Raw genomic sequence first — 17,501 nt, forward strand, 5'->3', positions numbered from 1 at the left:
GGCATCAGCATTAGCCCGGACGGCAGCTCTCTGCATTAAAGGACATTACAGATGACACACACACGTATTCATCATACATTACTCAGGAACGCTTTTAAAATAACTGCACTAACATTTCATTTAGACATTCCCTTTGTGATACTTCATGCGCTACTACGGTTACATCCAACATGATGACATTATTTCCTTTTTGTAACATTTTGTAAATCCCTGCATGATGTCCCACTCAACGTTCTGTTTCTACAAGTGAAATGACAAAAAAAGTATAAATAAAACATTTTCATTTGTACATATCTACACATTCTTGACGTTTTTGTTATTTCAATTTCACACAGATTTCAATAGATGTCCACTGTGTATATAAATGGAGGCAGAAGTGTTTGTCCCTTATATCTTCCCTCTCTCTCTCTCTCTCTCTCTCTCTCTCTCTCTTTCTCTCTACTTTTGTCTTTCTGTGTCTCATCTTCTCTTCACTGGCATCAGGACAGTGCGTCAATATCCCTGCTGCAGTCTCAATGAGTCTGTCAGTAAGACAGTGAATGGCTCTTCTCAAACATACAGTAACATTTTCCCTTCAGGAATCTTGCAAAATCTTACAAAGCACATCCTACGAAGTCCGTCTGTATAATACAATATAAAGCAGTTCTTCATATTCTCAACATGTTTCTCAATGGTGAATAAAAACCTAAACGGGAAGATTATATATTAAAAAAGCTACAGTATGATGACAAAATGACAAAATTAAATGTGTAGGCTATTGATGAGTTATTTGCTAAATTGTACTGGTAGCTATACTTACGCATTTAAATAGTATAATGTAATTCTGCTTTAAATCGCCGACTTCAAAGTAGTTAATGGTGACTGCGTTCATAACAAGGTGCATCCTGTCCTACGTTATCTCTTTCGTAACCGTGTTTACAATTCAAACATTTAAATCCATTATATCCTGATGCATTCTGTATGTCTTTGTAATGCATTTCATATAAAAAGCATGTTGGTTTGTGCTTATGATATAGGAGCGTGCATGGAGCTGCAGTGAAGCTTTGGAAGACAGCGTATGATTAATGCAGCAAGCGCTGAGATCATTTCCTCCAAGAGGATTATTGCTCTTAATCCTGTGATGCACACATTTATAATAGACTCCCGAACAGAGGCTTTTGTATCATGACTGAGCACATCTCATTGTGTGTGTGTGTGTGTGTGTGTGTGTGTGTGTGTGTGTGTGTGTGTGTGTGTGTGTGTGTGTGTGTGTGTGTGTGTGTGTTACTCCTGATGGCTCATGTTTGCATGTTAGTTTAACAACGTAGGTATGTGTCTTGAATATTAACATGGGCCTGACATCATTTAAATCTGGACGAATGTCATCCAGACGCATATTGTCAATTTGGACTGAAGTTTTGCACAGACATACAAACGATAATCTCCGTTTCTTCTGAAAATGGCTTTGTGTAAACTGATAAAGCAACACAGTCGGTTTATCTTTATCTGTGCACTTAATGATTTGCTCTTCAGTTCACACAACCGTCAGCCGGTATTAACCCGGTAAGGGCAGACACAAGGATACACACCTGTCGTTACGCTGTCTCTCTTTTATTCATCATCTTCTCTTGTTTCATATCTCCCTGATATAACACCTATCTTTCACACTATCTGTCTGTGAGAGCAGGATTGATTTGTGAGATTTGTGAGTTCTGCCGTGTTTCTGCAAACACCACGACAAAGGAATAATACCAGAGTTGTGAATTTGCAGTCTGTTTTAAATGTGATGATGTTAAAAAAGATACAAACACAACCAAACGGAAAGCAACTAATAGTAGAGTCACTGATGCGTTACTGGTGCACTAATGAACACAATTAATTTACTGTAAGTCAGTTCTTTTAATGAATAGGTCACAAAGACTCATAAGGTATTGGGCCTAACAAATGACCTGCGGAATCCGTCAGAGCGATAACTAAATGAATACCATGACAACACGTAATTCAATATAATAATTTTGCTGTAATAAATCCTATTTTTATGAGCAAAATAAGAGCTGTGCTTTATGATCACGGTGATGACACCTGCTCACACTCACCTTTAGGCAAAAAACTGGCGTACAGAGGACTGCTTTATCTCATCTACTAACCACTCAACCCAACGAGATAGAGGGGGAGAGATAGGGGGGGGGTAAAGAGAGAGAGGAGAGAGAGAGAGAGGGGGGGGGAGAGAGAGAGAGGGGGAGAGAGAGAGAGGGGGAGAGAGAGAGGGGGAGAGAGAGAGAGGGAGAGAGAGAGAGAGAGAGAGAGAGAGAGAGAGAAGGGGGAGAGAGAGAGAGAGAAGGGGGAGAGAGAGAGAGAGAAGGGGGAGAGAGAGAAGGGGAAGAGAGAAAGCGGGATAGAGAGAGAGAGAGAGAGAGAGAGAGAGAGAGAGAGAGAGAAGGGGGAGAGAGAAAGAGCATGAGAGAGAGAGAGAGAAGGGGAAGAGAGAAAGCGGGATAGAGAGAGAAGAGAGAGAGAGAGAGAGAGAGAAGGGGGAGAGAGAAAGCGGGATAGAGAGAGAAGAGAGAGGGGGGATTTGTCCTCTAAAGTAATGATTTTGCCCTCTCTTCAGTAAAGGTATACTCCCAGCTCATGACTCTTTACACAGGGCCATTGTCTGTCTTTTTTACACATCCTAAATAAATGGTCTACCTATAAAAAACATTTCAATGCAGTTCAAGCGGAACTGTACTACAACGTAAATGCACCTTTACAAAACACTTTGTGCAGGTTCACATACACATATGCAAAGGAACATTCAGATTACTGGGTATTAGTTGTATTTCGTGTATAATGAGGTATACAACATTATTGCAAATATTCAATAGAACTAATAAACGGGACGAAAGCAAATCATAAAAAACATTTTTTCACACCACCAGAAACCCCAAGCGACATAGCGAGGCGATCTTCAGTCGACACGAGCGACAGTGTTGGTTGGCGACAGGAAGTGGGCGTGTCTAGCGATGCAACAAAGTCCGCTCAACTTTATGCATATGGGATTTTGCCGTGCGGCAGCCGTCTTAAAGCCGATGTGTTCAAATATTTTTATCTTCAGCAGAACATGGCGTAAACATGGAAGTTGCAGGATTTGTCACCTAAGGGGTGATTTGACTTAAGGTCAAAAACTTAAGGTATTTAGGGGAAAATTAAGGGAAAATTACACTTAAGGTGCTTTATGCAACCGGTCACTGGACTCTGTGGTGGCCATCCATGTGTGAAAATCTCATGCTCCTGAACAACGTTTTCACAATTTGAGCCCGATGAATCCTGCCATTGGAATATGCCTGTGCCATTAGGGAAGAACATAACGTTGATGGAATAACCTGATCATTCAGCATATTCAGGTAATCAGCTGACCTTATTCTCTGGGCATATAACGTTGCTGTACCTAGACCTTATACTATGTCTGAAGACATAGATATGTACTGTATATTATATTGCATTTCTATCAATAGATCATCCAAAAAATTACACACTGAACCTTTAAATCCAAGCGGTGACTTTTTTGGGGATGGGCAGTGTAGTTTACCGTGTCTTTCACTAAGCTCTGCATTAGGATTACGTCACACGAGGAGACAAAACCTACTCACGTGATCCATGCGGTATGGTGGATCAATGGATGAAAGCATCTATCCGTCCAGTCGTTAAACCGAACAACCGAGACTCGACGGGGTCCGTGCCCCCATCGGTACAGCTGTCCTTTGTTGATGGAAACAACAGTGAGGTTAAAGTGGAGTGTAACCTCAGAATAATGTCTGAGTTGTGAAGGGGTGTATTGCTTCACCTTTACAACGCAATACTGTGCATGCGAGTGAGCGAGCGAGAGCCGTTACACACGTTTTTTCATCGCTCCCCTGTTTGTAGTATTTAAAATGATCTAAGACAATACCTAAAAACTAAGAATAAAAGCTGGAACCGTATTAGATCTATTTGATAAATTTTGAGAAATTAATCTATTATGATATTTTCCCCTATGTGTGATTATATTTAATAATATGGACGGTTAAAAATATTGAAGTGTTTATTTTATATTATGTTTTTCTTATTATTCTTCTGTGATTGTGCCCCTTTAAAAATGAAATTGTTGAATGTACATTGTATGGCAATTTATTTGTGAAAATGTTTAATATTTTGTTATATAAAAAAAAACTTTTCAATTCATTTCTACGGAAGCCGAGCGTCGCAATTGTAAAGTGAGGACGGCGCTCTGGCGTTTTGAACGGCGTCGGGTTTGTTCTGCTGCAGTAAAACAGGTGCCGTTTTTAAACATTAAAATATAACTTAATGAAAAAAAAATATATATATTATATATTGTAAAATCATTATGTATTGAAAATTTGTTACCCACAAATATAAATGCCATGGTATTGCAAAAAAAATCTATTTAGAAATAGGCCACTATAACAACATACTGTATAGTACATGTAGTATTGGTAACAAAATAATTGAATTGTTTTATTTAACAATGTATTTAATGTATTTCCATTATTCAAGAAATAGCAATAAAAAATTATTAAAATCACAGTTGCGCTGCAGGTGCGCCATATTAAAGTGGGTTTGGTTTAAATGAAATACTGCTACTGGCTTTGTTTTCCACAAAAAGGGCAAATAAAAAACAATCCGTTTGGTTTGACACTTAATTGTTCAGTTTCATGAGATTTCTCATACAGTTCTCATTTTAGCTTTGTGACGTGGTTTTCGTGTAAAAACTCTTATGTTTCTCATAGCATTCAGTTGTACTGATATTATATAAGTCATATACAGGTACAGTTTGTCTGGTATTTTACTGTAATAAAATCTGTGATGAATCTGTGTGTTCTGCTATTCGTATTGTCATGATTCTGCTGCATCATGTCATGTTTCTCTTGGTCTAGTGGCAGAACCTCATGTTTAATGTGGAGAGAGGGGAATATTGTTTATTTGGCTTGCCGTATGCTATCTCCGGTCTCGTCTCGTCTCTGTTCCCATCCTCTCGTTTCCTCCTTATTGATTCATGCCCTACACCTGTTCCCCTCTTGATTTGATCCCTTATTTCATGCCCTTGTGTCTTGAGTTCCTGTGCTGGTCTAGTCTAGTCTATAGTTTATTTGAGTCTTGTTTAAGTGTAGTTAGTCTTAGTCCTGTCTTGTGATGTTATTATTTTCCTGTGTTTTTTATGTTACCCCCTCGTGGGTTTTGTTTTGTATTTTTATTAAAGTCTTGTGTTCACCGCTGTCTGCACCTGGGTCCTCTTTCCTTGTCTCACCATCCCGATCATGACACGTATTGAAAAAACCTGATCGGCCTAGCTTGTGATGTCCTTCAGTTAATCTTTTTTTAATGCCGTGTTTTAATGAGATCTACCGTAGGTTTCGGTTTAAATTGGTCTCACAGAAACGATGTATAAGCCTTTAATGAAGGTTCTGTCAGCTCGATCAGAAAATCTCTTTCTCTATGCAAAAGGACACCAGGTTATAGACACCGGTCCTTATTTTATATTGATAAATAAGTTGTATTAAATTCTTTCAGGTTATTGGACTGATTGATTGTAACAGAAAAGCTATTTATAGCCAAGCTTTTCATGTTGAATAACGTGGCCGCGGTTTACAAACAACGTTTACATCTCTGACGGACACCATTTGTAAAGAAGAAATGTGATTTTTGGTTCTTGGAGATGTTGTGTCAGGTGTATTTTTGGAACTCTGAACACAGCGTCTCTCTCTGTTTGTCTCTCTCGCTGTCAGGTCTCTGTCTGGACGAATAGTTGGAGGAGTTTGGTGGTTCTTCACTCTGATCATCATCTCCTCTTACACAGCAAACCTGGCCGCCTTCCTCACCGTGGAGAGGATGGTGTCACCTATCGAGAGTGCAGAAGATCTCGCCAAGCAGACAGAAATCGCATACGGAACCCTCGATTCCGGTTCCACTAAAGAGTTCTTTAGGGTGAGGTTTAATCATTGTTTTTTCTAACATGAAATACGAAAACCTTTAAGAACACGTATCCAGACAGAAGATCTGTTCTAGGGCTGTGTGATGGTACAGATGTGTCTAAACCTGTATATTGTTATTGTGATATCAGATATCTCACACGGTGATATAAGATTTTGGTCAAACCATTCACCCCTAATTTTATTTATTTATGTACATTAAAATGAGCATTGGGATGAAAGATGGTTTGAGGGTCAAACAGACATGACTGGCATGGACATGCAGTTCAGCCATCACTGTAATAGATTTGAGATTGAATCGGACTCCAAAGTAGAACAGAGTTAAACCTGCACTGCCATCTACATGGAGAACCTGTCTGCAGCCTGGCGAGGGAGTAAAAAAGCAATTTGCTCAGACATCAAGAATGAGAGAGAGAGAGAGAGAGAGAGAGAGAGAGAGAGATAGAGAGTGATGCAGAAGAAAATAAAGACAGATATGTGGATGAGCGACGGGTGATATGAGAGCGATGTTAATTTAATAAACTGTTTCTCTCTGTGGTCAAAGCACACCTTCATTTTCTACTTCTCTATCATCATCTCACTCTCTCCATCATACTTTCTCCATCTGTTTTAGAGCTGTCTCACTTCCTCTCACCCTGTCTCACTCTCTCCATCATACTTTCACAGTCTGTTTTTGAGCTGTCTCATGTCCTCTCGCCCTGTCTCACTCTCTCCATCATACTTTCACAGTCTGGTTTTGAGCTGTCTCATGTCCTCTCACCCTGTCTCACTCTCTCCATCATACTTTCACAGTCTGTTTTTGAGCTGTCTCGTGTCCTCTCGCCCTGTCTCACTCTCTCCATCATACTTTCACAGTCTGTTTTTGAGCTGTCTCGTGTCCTCTCGCCCTGTCTCGCTCTCTCCATCATACTTTCACAGTCTGTTTTTGAGCTGTCTCATGTCCTCTCGCCCTGTCTCACTCTCTCCATCATACTTTCTCAGTCTGTTTTTTAGCTGTCTCACGTCCTCTCGCCCTGTCTCGCTCTCTCATCATACTTTCACAGTCTGTTTTTGAGCTGTCTCACGTCCTCTCACCCTGTCTCGCTCTCTCCATCATACTTTCACAGTCTGTTTTTGAGCTGTCTCACGTCCTCTCACCCTGTCTCGCTCTCTCCATCATACTTTCTCAGTCTGTTTTTTAGCTGTCTCACGTCCTCTCACCCTGTCTCGCTCTCTCCATCACACTTTTCCAGTCTGTTTAAGAGCTGTCTCACACCCTGTCTCACTCGCTCCATCATCCTTTCTCAGTCTGTTTTGTGAGCTGTCTCATACCCCTCACCCTGTCTCACTCTCTCCATCACACTTTTCCAGTCTGTTTTAGAGCTGTCTCTCACCCTGTCTCGCTCTCTCCATCATACTTTTCCAGTCTGTTTTAGAGCTGTCTTTCTAATTCTCGATCACCCTGTCTCACTCTCTAGCATACTTTGTGTTTACTCACTCTATTTTTGGCTTCTATTTTTCTGTTTCCCTCACTGTCTCTGAAAAGTAATGTTAGATTAGTAACTCTGGGAGTATGTAAATGTCAGTTCTGTTGTGTTTGGACATAAGTGTGAGGTTTGTTTGTCATATGTTGTTCGTATCTGAGCGCAGGTTTGTTGAGGGTGTTTATTTGTCAGTGTGTATGATGTTTATTTTTTAATGTTACCGCATAACAGCGGCGAGCCTCAGACTGGACGTGACCAACATTATAATAACGGCAGCCGTTCGTCACGGTCCATTGCCAGTCTCTCACATGCCTTACACACATACATACACACACTACAGCTTCTGCGTAAGGCAAGCCCGTGTCATTCCCATGTATGAAAGCCAAGTACAATAAACACTTCAGAAGACAATCACATCAGCTGTCATATCCCACAGAGCCAACACACAACACTCAGATTTCTCAAATCATCTGTATTCACAGTACTGCACACTTCAGGGCTCACTACATCCCAGCCGTGTGCACTGCGTAGCACACTTCATAGACGATTATATGGTGAATTTGTACATTTTGTGAAGCACTGTGTATCACTAACTATGTATATAGCTATAAATTGTAAATAGTAAATGTACTGTGATTTTACACAGAGGTCACTAAAACGAACAGATTATTCTGTCGTAACGTGTGTTTTACTGCCCCTGCGCCCTCTAGAGGTCAAAGATCGCAGTGTACGAAAAAATGTGGAGTTACATGAAGTCGGCCGAGCCCACCGTCTTCACCAAGACGACGGCCGAGGGTGTGGCCCGTGTGCGCAAGTCGAAGGGGAAGTACGCCTTCCTGCTGGAGTCGACCATGAACGAGTACACGGAGCAGCGCAAACCCTGCGACACCATGAAGGTCGGAGGGAATCTGGACTCCAAGGGATACGGGGTGGCCACACCCAAAGGATCGCAGTTAAGGTGGGTGGAGTATTATAACAACCAACCAATCACAGAGCTGTTATAGTATTCCACCTACCCTGCTGTGCTTCTCTTTCTTTTCTCTGCCTTCTGTCTCTTTCTCACTTTCTCTCTCGCACTGTCACACTCCGTAGTCTCTGCGGAACGGTGATATCTTCATGTTCACATTTCCAGGTGCTGTTGTCACAGTTATGAAAAGAAAACCCGGGTCAGGAACTTCATCTCATGAAGCCAATTTGGGGGTCACATAAAACCTTTAACATACACACCAGATACGGGAGACACAAAATATTAGAATTCAATTGTTTTCAGACTTTTGAAAACGATTTAATATATCATGGCTTTATGTTAAATAAAAGGCATAAACAAAAGCACCTGTTTACCATAAGATATCACCGTTTAAAACTGTCACAGAGAGTCCTGTGTGTCTGTTTTTACTTTGTTTTTCCTCCGCAGATGCAGCACACAGGTAACTGTTGCATGAATCGCCCAATATTTCAATTCGTCAATACTTTTTTTCTCTTTTATTTGTTGCATACACTGACATCATTCTGCCAGCATGTATTGGATAACCAACCAACTAACCAACCAACCCTTTTGTGCATATGAAAGAATTCATCACTAACAATCAAATCTTTCAGTTTTCTATTCTTAAAGACAACATGAAATGTATCGTGTTAATTGACCATTTTCTTTTATCGGTGTGCATAGTTCTAAAGAAAACTAATGTTTTCAGTGGTTTATTAAACTGCTGTCTTCTAAACCCATAGCTCTGCAATGTAACCAAGGCCATGTTGGTGGAAAAAATCCTATCTAATTATCCATCTACAATCTTCATGGATAAAATGGAGCCTTATTCTGCCTTATTTACCACTTAATATTCTGTTTCACAAAACTGATAGTCAAACGTGCTGAGAACCGTTTCATTTTGTCTTTAAGTTCCAATCTGTCATAAAGTTTAAATGAATTTTGACAGCTCTGAAATGTGTATTTTTTTAATGAGTGTTCTGATCTGTGATCGGTTTCGGACCTGTGTGGACATTTAGTCTTGATATCCAGAAATATTAACTGACCACTTGATGCTGTGATGTCATCAGTCCCTCCAAACTCGCGCCAATAGACCCTTTCTCCCATGTGAGAGAAGACAACAAGAGCTAACAAAAATGTAAATATGGGATTTCTAAATCACAATATTGATGATTATTGATTATTCTGTCTATTGATGACATTTGACTGTAAATCGTTTAGTAAATCCCCAAAACCGAAAAAATATACAATATATACAAAATATACAAAAATACAAATGCACACTCATTTAAAAGCGAAATAACACCGCAATTTAACACCCTCGGAGAAGAAAGTTAGATGCTGAGATGTCAGATTAAAGAGGCACATGAGTCTCCACACAGAAATGAACACTGCTCAGTGACTATGTTCGAGTAGAGTACTGTTATACCATGTAGTGCACACTCTGCACAAATACTGTCCTGCATACTTCCTGCTACTTTTCACGAATAATAGCATGCGGTACGTTTAACTTTGCAAATCGCATATGTCATCCAGATACTACATAAAAGGGAAATCGGCACACATACTGCATACTGATAAACAACACAAGAAGCATGAAGTATGCTATTTGAAACAGGAATTATCTTCCCATAAAAGGTATTAAAACATGTCATTTGTGTTTCATTTCATCCTCGGATGATTTTCTTTCATCATTGGATAGCCCTACGGCCTTGTGGTTACTCAAGGGTATCTCTCTCTCTCTCTCTCTCTCTCTCTCTCTCTCTCTTCTGTCTCTTATCTATTCTCTCTGATGTCAGTCAGACAGTTAGATCTCCACTACAGATTACTGAAATGGAGGTGTGCAATCATTCTTCTGAACAATACAATAAGAATAATCTACCTTTGAAATATCAGTCAGATTTGTAATAGTCTTGGACAAGATACAAAATGAACTCAACATGCAAGCACAATCGCAGATAATAAAGGGTAATAGTTTTAACATTTTAAAAACACATGCTTTATATTCAGGCTTTGTTATCGTTTGGGATATTGCTGAGCCTTTCAGATCATTTCAGTGTTTGATTTTAAAGACGCTTTTGTGTGACCCACACTTGATGTCCAATGTAAAATTCTTAAATTGAATTAGAGAGCGTTCAATCCTGTCCACAAGCACACAGACTCCTGTGAAAGAAAGAAAATGAAAGCTGCAGCGTGTTTTGAGAGATCCTGATCACAGAGAGATAAGAGAGGTTTCACATCGGTGCACACACACAAACACGTCTTTCTGCCTCCAGTAAGTGAGACATATAGTGTCTCCGTTCCAAATTTTACCTAGACACCATCAAAGACACGCTCTGAATGTGTTATGAATAAGGCACTTTAGGAAAGAGTAAACATGTTTGTAACAGAGCTGAAAATACAAGCCATTATAATGCATAACTGTCAAAGCATGTACAGACAGAGAGAGTGAGAGAGAGAGAGAGAGAGAGAGAGAGAGAGAGAGAGAGTAAGTGCTCTATTAAATACAATCCTATTGCTGTGGCTCTTGAAAGCCTTTTAATAAATCAAAGAGAGCGCTTGACCTCCATTTACTCAGACGGACAGAGATATTTTGACAATATATTTTTTTACTTTGTTAAAGGTCAAATTTTCGGAGGATCGATTAGCAGAAATGCTACATAATATACATAACTATACCTTCAGAGGTGTATAAAGACCTTACAGAATGAAGCGTTATGTTTTTATTACCTTAGAATGAGCTTTTTCTATCTACTTACACCGGGGGTCCCCCTGCATGGAAGTCACCATTTTGTTTCTACAGTAGCCCTAAATGGACAAACTGCCCTACAGAATGCATTTCGTAAATAAGTTATCTCCTTCGGCAAAGAAGTGAAAACGTGACGACATCTTAGTTCTGTGTCAGCCACCGTAGTGCTTCGAGAGGGGGAACATTGGTTGCAATTCACAACCTCACCATTAGATGCCGCTAAATGTCATATACTGGACCTTTAAAACTGTGGATAGAACAAATTTTGTACTCACAGTGTCTATATTTTAGTGGGTATATTATATTGCTGATTATAAGTTGCTTCAATTTAAAACCCAAACTATTATAATTTTTTCCTGCTGGTGTAATAATAAATATAGTTGAAAATCTGCTCTCCCAGCAGTGGTGCACTTACTGAGCTCACAGTGTTTTAGAAACCCTCATTAGTCTTCATTCTCTAAAAGAGAAGAGAGCAGGTGTGTCGACTAAAAGAGAGAGAGACGGAGAGATCCCACGAAGACCTTTATTAACAAAATCTGCCTACCATGATTCTCTCTTATTTTCTCTTTTCTTTTTTGTTTGTTTGTTCGTTTCGTGTTTGTCTAATACGGGCCGCCTGGCGGCCCGCTCTCATGTGATGTTTATGGTTTGTTGAAGAAATGCTGTAAACCTGGCCGTGTTAAAGCTGAATGAACAGGGCCTCTTGGACAAATTGAAAAATAAATGGTGGTACGACAAGGGCGAATGTGGCAGCGGGGGCGGGGACTCGAAGGTTAGCCACCAATGACACGCAGAGGAGTGGTAAAAAAACCAAATGTGACGCAACAGAAACATCTGCCCTGATGCGGCCGAGAGCACGAGAGATGGCCGGCTTGATCAGGAGCGACACATGTGTTAAAGGAGAAACGGAGTGTTAAAGGAAGCAATTACTGTCAAGGCAGAAATATTTGCCGAAAGGTTTACACGGTAAATGAGAAGCAGAACTGACAGTGTTTAAGACCAAGTAGTTTCTGTAAGCTCGTGTGCTAAAAGTTATAAGAGTTCTCTGCAGGTTTGATTAAAAAATAAAGCAAAATATGATCTCTTTATTTTATTTTGGCCCACATCGTATCCTCCCAAACGGGAGGAACAGACGGTTGCATTCTGTGTTGTTTGCCAATAGTTCTGCATTAACAGTAATTGGTGTCGTGATTTGCAAATGAAATCAGGGCAGAATGTGTCTGTTGCCTGAAGCGATGGAGCGAGGTCCCATCCGTACGCCTGTGCCTCCATATCACACGCATGCACTCGATGGGACCTCGGCTCCGTCACTTCCCGTGTTACTGTGTGCCAAGTTGTATTGTCTAATAACATAAAATAACATGGCCTATGATGTTATTTATGTTATTCTCTCTGAGAAGAACGCCGGTAAACCTGGCAGTGTTGAAACTGAGTGAAGCAGGAGTGCTAGACAAACTCAAAAATAAATGGTGGTACGATAAAGGGGAGTGTGGACCCAAGGACTCGGGAAGTAAGGTCAGTTTCCGGACAGATAAGAGCCATAATCGCATCTCTGAAAGACACACATACTGGCAGAAATGAATGTGATGTGTTTTCAGAAGGACAGGGAGTGAAGGTGACAGTGTGTTATGATATTTAGCTGTCATCGCCTATAGTTGCTGATAGGCCTGACCTTTAGTGAATTGTGATGTCACAGTACAACAGTTAACACAGTGACAGGTGACTCGAGAGGCATTCAGAGAATGTAGAATTATGACAAAATAGTGATAAATTGATCTGTGAAAACAGTTCTGTGATGAAGATATCAATGGGTTAAACCCTGAAGTTAGCCAATGAGACAAACCAATTTGAAAGATGTTTTATTTATCCAAAGGGACCCAAAAATAAGAGAGCATTTTAGTCAGTCTCGTAGGTAGAAATCTTTTAAGAACGTTTGATGCATTGTTAGTAAGAAGGAGACCAGAAAGATAAAAAGAATTGTAATGTTAAAAATGTATTCCCAAGTTTTTGCCATACAATGGCCATCGCATTTCTATACATTTCTGATTCATGTTTAATAGATATACAATAATATTAGAATTGTAATATACTATATACAAGTAAAAATGTATAAAACCATATTACATCTGTATTACTTGTTTTGTGATGTTTAAGATCAGCAGTGGCCTGAAATTTATTTCTGTCGATTCTTAGATTATTCCTTAATGGAGTCTCTTTAAAGAAAAGAATACACCCAAATATGAAATTTGTTATTAATTTAATCACCCGTATGTCATCTCAGATGTATATTAAGTTAAACACAAATCTTTTAGAATAAAATGTCGTCATGTTAACTTTATCTGGTCAAGATTTGAGAGAAAGGAGGTCTGATTCACTCTCAAAATGTGGGACAGAAGAAATTATGAGAAAGTTAATTTCTCTAAAATGTATATATATTATTTAAGTTTAATAAATGGAAAAAAAATAAAGTTAATATTTTTGCTGAATTCTAATATAAATATTTTAGTTACTCAGGTGTACTTCGTTTTCTTACTTACCTTTACTCAATTTAAACAGTATATATATATTTCATAGATTTCACAGCTTTAAAATGTGCTAAATTTTTTGATCGTAAATTGTTTCACGTAAAATCACAGTTATATTTTATGAGTGTTCATCTGGCATGGCATCAGGGTGAATAAATAATGGCTCTTTACTTTATATTAGGCACACACTTTTACTGCTTCACTAGGCTCTGATCATAATCATTATATTCGTTTTGATTTCGGAAATTATATTGAAAATACATTTGTCTTATTACGCTTTATTATATTTGACAGTCTAAACAGCAATGGCTGAGTTTTATATTTTATCATCAACAACAAAACACCACCGTAATGTAAAATCGATGGCACCAGCTGATTGCTATAGAAATACAATAGACTTTTATTCAACATTATTATCTACCATAAATACATGCATAAATGTGCTCTTCTCGCCACCTCCTGCATCTCTAATATGTTGTTTTCTCCCCTCGCTTTCAGGACAAGAGCTCACAGGCGCTGAGCCTGAGCAATGTGGCCGGAGTTTTCTACATCCTGGTGGGCGGCCTGGGTCTGGCCATGCTGGTGGCCCTGGTCGAGTTTTGCTATAAGTCCCGCGCCGAGGCCAAGAAACTGAAGGTGGAATCGGCCGAACTGAATTTTAGCCCCGCCCCCAGCCCAACGCACAGTGTGCAGAACTTAGCGACTTATAGAGAGGGATACAACGTGTACGGCTCTGACGCAGTAAAGATATAGCGGTAGGACAGACAGTCTGCTTGCGGTCACAGGGGTTCGGCCTGAACGTCGTCTGTCATAGCTGCAGCAGACGTCTGCTAATGTGCGACGGCTTCCCATCCTTGAGTTTACTAAACTTGATTTACTTACGTTTTTATTGGTTTGTTTTACGTGAACGGAAACCTTTCATTTCTGTCGCCTCTTTTTTTTGTGGTTTGTTCCTTTCGTTCTGGAGTTGCCTTGAGTAGAACATTTTGGGATTTGCATATTTGGTTTGGTCTTCCTGGCTGCTGGTGTTTGCACCGTCGGCTTTCTGTTCCAGACACCTGCATTAAATCAAAGCCTTTAGCACAAGACCACACCTGCAGTACACACAACCTGTCATAATCCTTTAGGATCTGAAACTAAGACCACACCAAACGTCTTAGTGCAGTATGCAAGAGTACATCTCTTAAAAAACACTTTATACTGGAATGCTGCTTAGAAACGTATTCTTTAAAGATTCTCTGCTATAGACATGTGGTTCTCAACTGGTGTGTCCAAACCCAAAAATAATCTGTTCTTAGAAAGCTAATGATAAAATACAGTATAACCTTAGTATAGTTATGACTGCATGGCAACCACTTTCCTTCATGTCTTCTGTTGACATCTAAGGCTGTGCGTCCAGCCACATAGAAAAAAAACGAAATAAACATATGCATTTTCCTTATGCATGTCATGTTTAGCATCTAGCTAAGATAGACAGTACAGGTCATGGAAATATTCATTCTTCTAAGTACATTTTCGTTGGGTCCTGAAAGAAAACCGGTTGAAAACCACCGCTATAGACTGTTGCAAGTGTGTGTGCTGTACGTTTTTTTGTATGAGTAGAGCATTATAGATCAAATGACTGTTGGTTTAATGATGTTTCGCGACGTTTGCACATTCGTTTGCTGTAAGCGACATCTTACGACAAACGTATCTATAATGCCGTACTAATACTTTCCTGAGTTTAAAACGAGGCTCAATCCTAACAGAAACATCAGCAGTATGAACATATAAAGTGTTGACCGTTATCAAATGTCATTTGCAATTAGATAGAACTCCTAAACCAAGGGCAGCATGCTTGTGTTAGAAATGCAGATGTCTAGTCATGTTGTACTCTTGATATGTCCCCTGTATCTGTCTGTGGCGGCCTGCGATCCGTTAAGCTGCTCTTTGTTGCGTCCATGTGAATGTGTCGAGTGCGTTGTGATGTCACTGTGTCATGTGCATATTGTTTCCCGAGCGAGTTTTGTTTATTCTGACTCCGCCTCTCGTCCCGCCCCCCTCTCTAGCTCACCTTCTCGGAAGCCATGAGAAACAAGGCCCGTTTGTCAATCACGGGCAGCCTGGGGGAAAACGGGCGTGTCCTGACGCCAGACTGCCCTAGGGCCGTGCATTCCGGCCCCTCCTTCCGACATGGTCCCGCCCTCGCTGTGGTATCCACCAACCTCCCATAGAAACCAAAAACTCACCTTGTGCCTTAAACCATCTTACCCCACTACTGGACTTCTGATTCACGCTACTGAGGATGTGTCCATCAAACAGTAAACAAACATGACTTCACACTTTCTGCAACTCACGGAAATTGTAAACGAGTTTGGACCAATGGGACAACGCAGCTACGGATTATTTGATATTGTGGGCGGAGCATCATTAAAGATCCATGACGCCTTATCCTCAATCCTGACTTCGGGGACAGACATCATCTCGTACAGACGAAATAACGTGGAAGACCAGTAAACTGTAAACATAAAGATCACGTGCATTCGATTTCCACACACCGTCCTTCCCAGATGGCGCCAACATCAGCAAACCTGCATTATATGTATTAACTCACGTGAATCTCACACACAAGTTTTAGAGAAAAAAGATCTGTATTTATGACATGGTCCACCATCACTAGCTGTAAGTACTAAACCGTATGTAGATATTCTCTCAGGAGCCATCGCAACGAGTGGGAAAACGTTCAAACATCTCATCCATTAAGGCTTGCTTTTTGGACCGATGTAAATAGACCAGTAGAAAAGCTAAACGCTCTTGTTTTATATGGCATCTTAGGCAACGATTCATTGCAATAATGATTATAAGAAGGCCTGACTTGTAATAATGAGATATTTTGTAAACACACGGTATTATGTATAAAGAAATAAATCTATAAAACGGAGGGACATCTGAAAGAAATGAGCGCGAGACCATGACATCTGTTGTTTTGATTACTAATGTAACGCAGTGTGCACATGTGTTTGTCTTTAATGAATGTCCACACGTTTCACATGCACACAAACACGCTACGAGCGTCGCACATGGGGGTCACACCGACCCCTGATTCTCACTTCCCGTGTTTGATTTCATTTTGCATTGTTTTGTTTTTCTCTTTGTACACATCAAGTCAAATAAAACAAACATTTATACAATAAATGAACTGGATTTTTTTTCTTTTATTTCAATTGTAGTTTGATTAAATGTGTGTGTTGTGTGATTTAGGGGTTGTTTGTACTAATTTTCCTTTCTAAAAGTTTATTGAAGAATGTTTTTCTATATATATAAAAGGGTAGTTGGATTGAACCGCAAACAATCACACAGCAACAATTACTAACAACACAACGGTCGAAAAACCTATTAATGTTACATCCAAGTGTCTTATAACCATATCCCAAAAACCCAGCATGACCGGTTTACGAAAAGAAATGGTTACTGTCCTGAACCAGAAGAAAAGGCCTTGTGTATTTCCTCTATAAATTGAGGTATAATCCAAACACTATAAAACATAATAGACCGTCAGACACTATTAAATAAACTGAAGCATCTCTGTCGCTGAGACACATCCTAGCTTTCATTCCTGGGAAATCCTGTTTGCTCTGGAGATTTCCCATTCCTTCCCTCACCATAAGAGGTGAGACATATTCGTCTATACTCTCACGGGCTTTATGTGGAGTAACACAAATACTTCTGTTAGAAAGACAGTCATAATGTGGGCTTCAAACACGAGCGATCACAGGGGAGTCAGATGATATCACAGTAGACCTGCAAGCGGTTGCTCTCTACACACATCGCCTGACACTTCAATGCAACACA

At 39.9% G+C, this 17,501-nt stretch overlaps 1 protein-coding gene across 2 annotated transcripts in view; it reads left to right on the forward strand.

Moving 5' to 3' along the window:
* Window positions 1–16,838, forward strand: part of gria4a (glutamate receptor, ionotropic, AMPA 4a) — a 57,205-nt gene extending 40,367 nt beyond the window's left edge. The window contains exons 12-16 of one of the 2 annotated variants that reach the window (XM_079480773.1): window positions 5,745–5,943; window positions 8,122–8,369; window positions 11,803–11,917; window positions 14,169–14,306; window positions 15,719–16,838. In XM_079480773.1, the coding sequence (XP_079336899.1) occupies window positions 5,745–5,943; window positions 8,122–8,369; window positions 11,803–11,917; window positions 14,169–14,306; window positions 15,719–15,883 (865 nt within the window). In that variant the 3' untranslated portion in view covers window positions 15,884–16,838. Of the gene's footprint in view, window positions 1–5,744; window positions 5,944–8,121; window positions 8,370–11,802; window positions 11,918–12,545; window positions 12,661–14,168; window positions 14,307–15,718 lie in introns of both variants that reach the window. The other variant, XM_079480774.1, reaches the window with a different exon arrangement.
* Window positions 16,839–17,501: the final 663 nt, after the last annotated feature.

Source organism: Barbatula barbatula, assembly GCF_947034865.1.
Source record: "Barbatula barbatula genome assembly, chromosome: 19".
Classification (NCBI taxonomy): domain Eukaryota; kingdom Metazoa; phylum Chordata; class Actinopteri; order Cypriniformes; family Nemacheilidae; genus Barbatula; species Barbatula barbatula.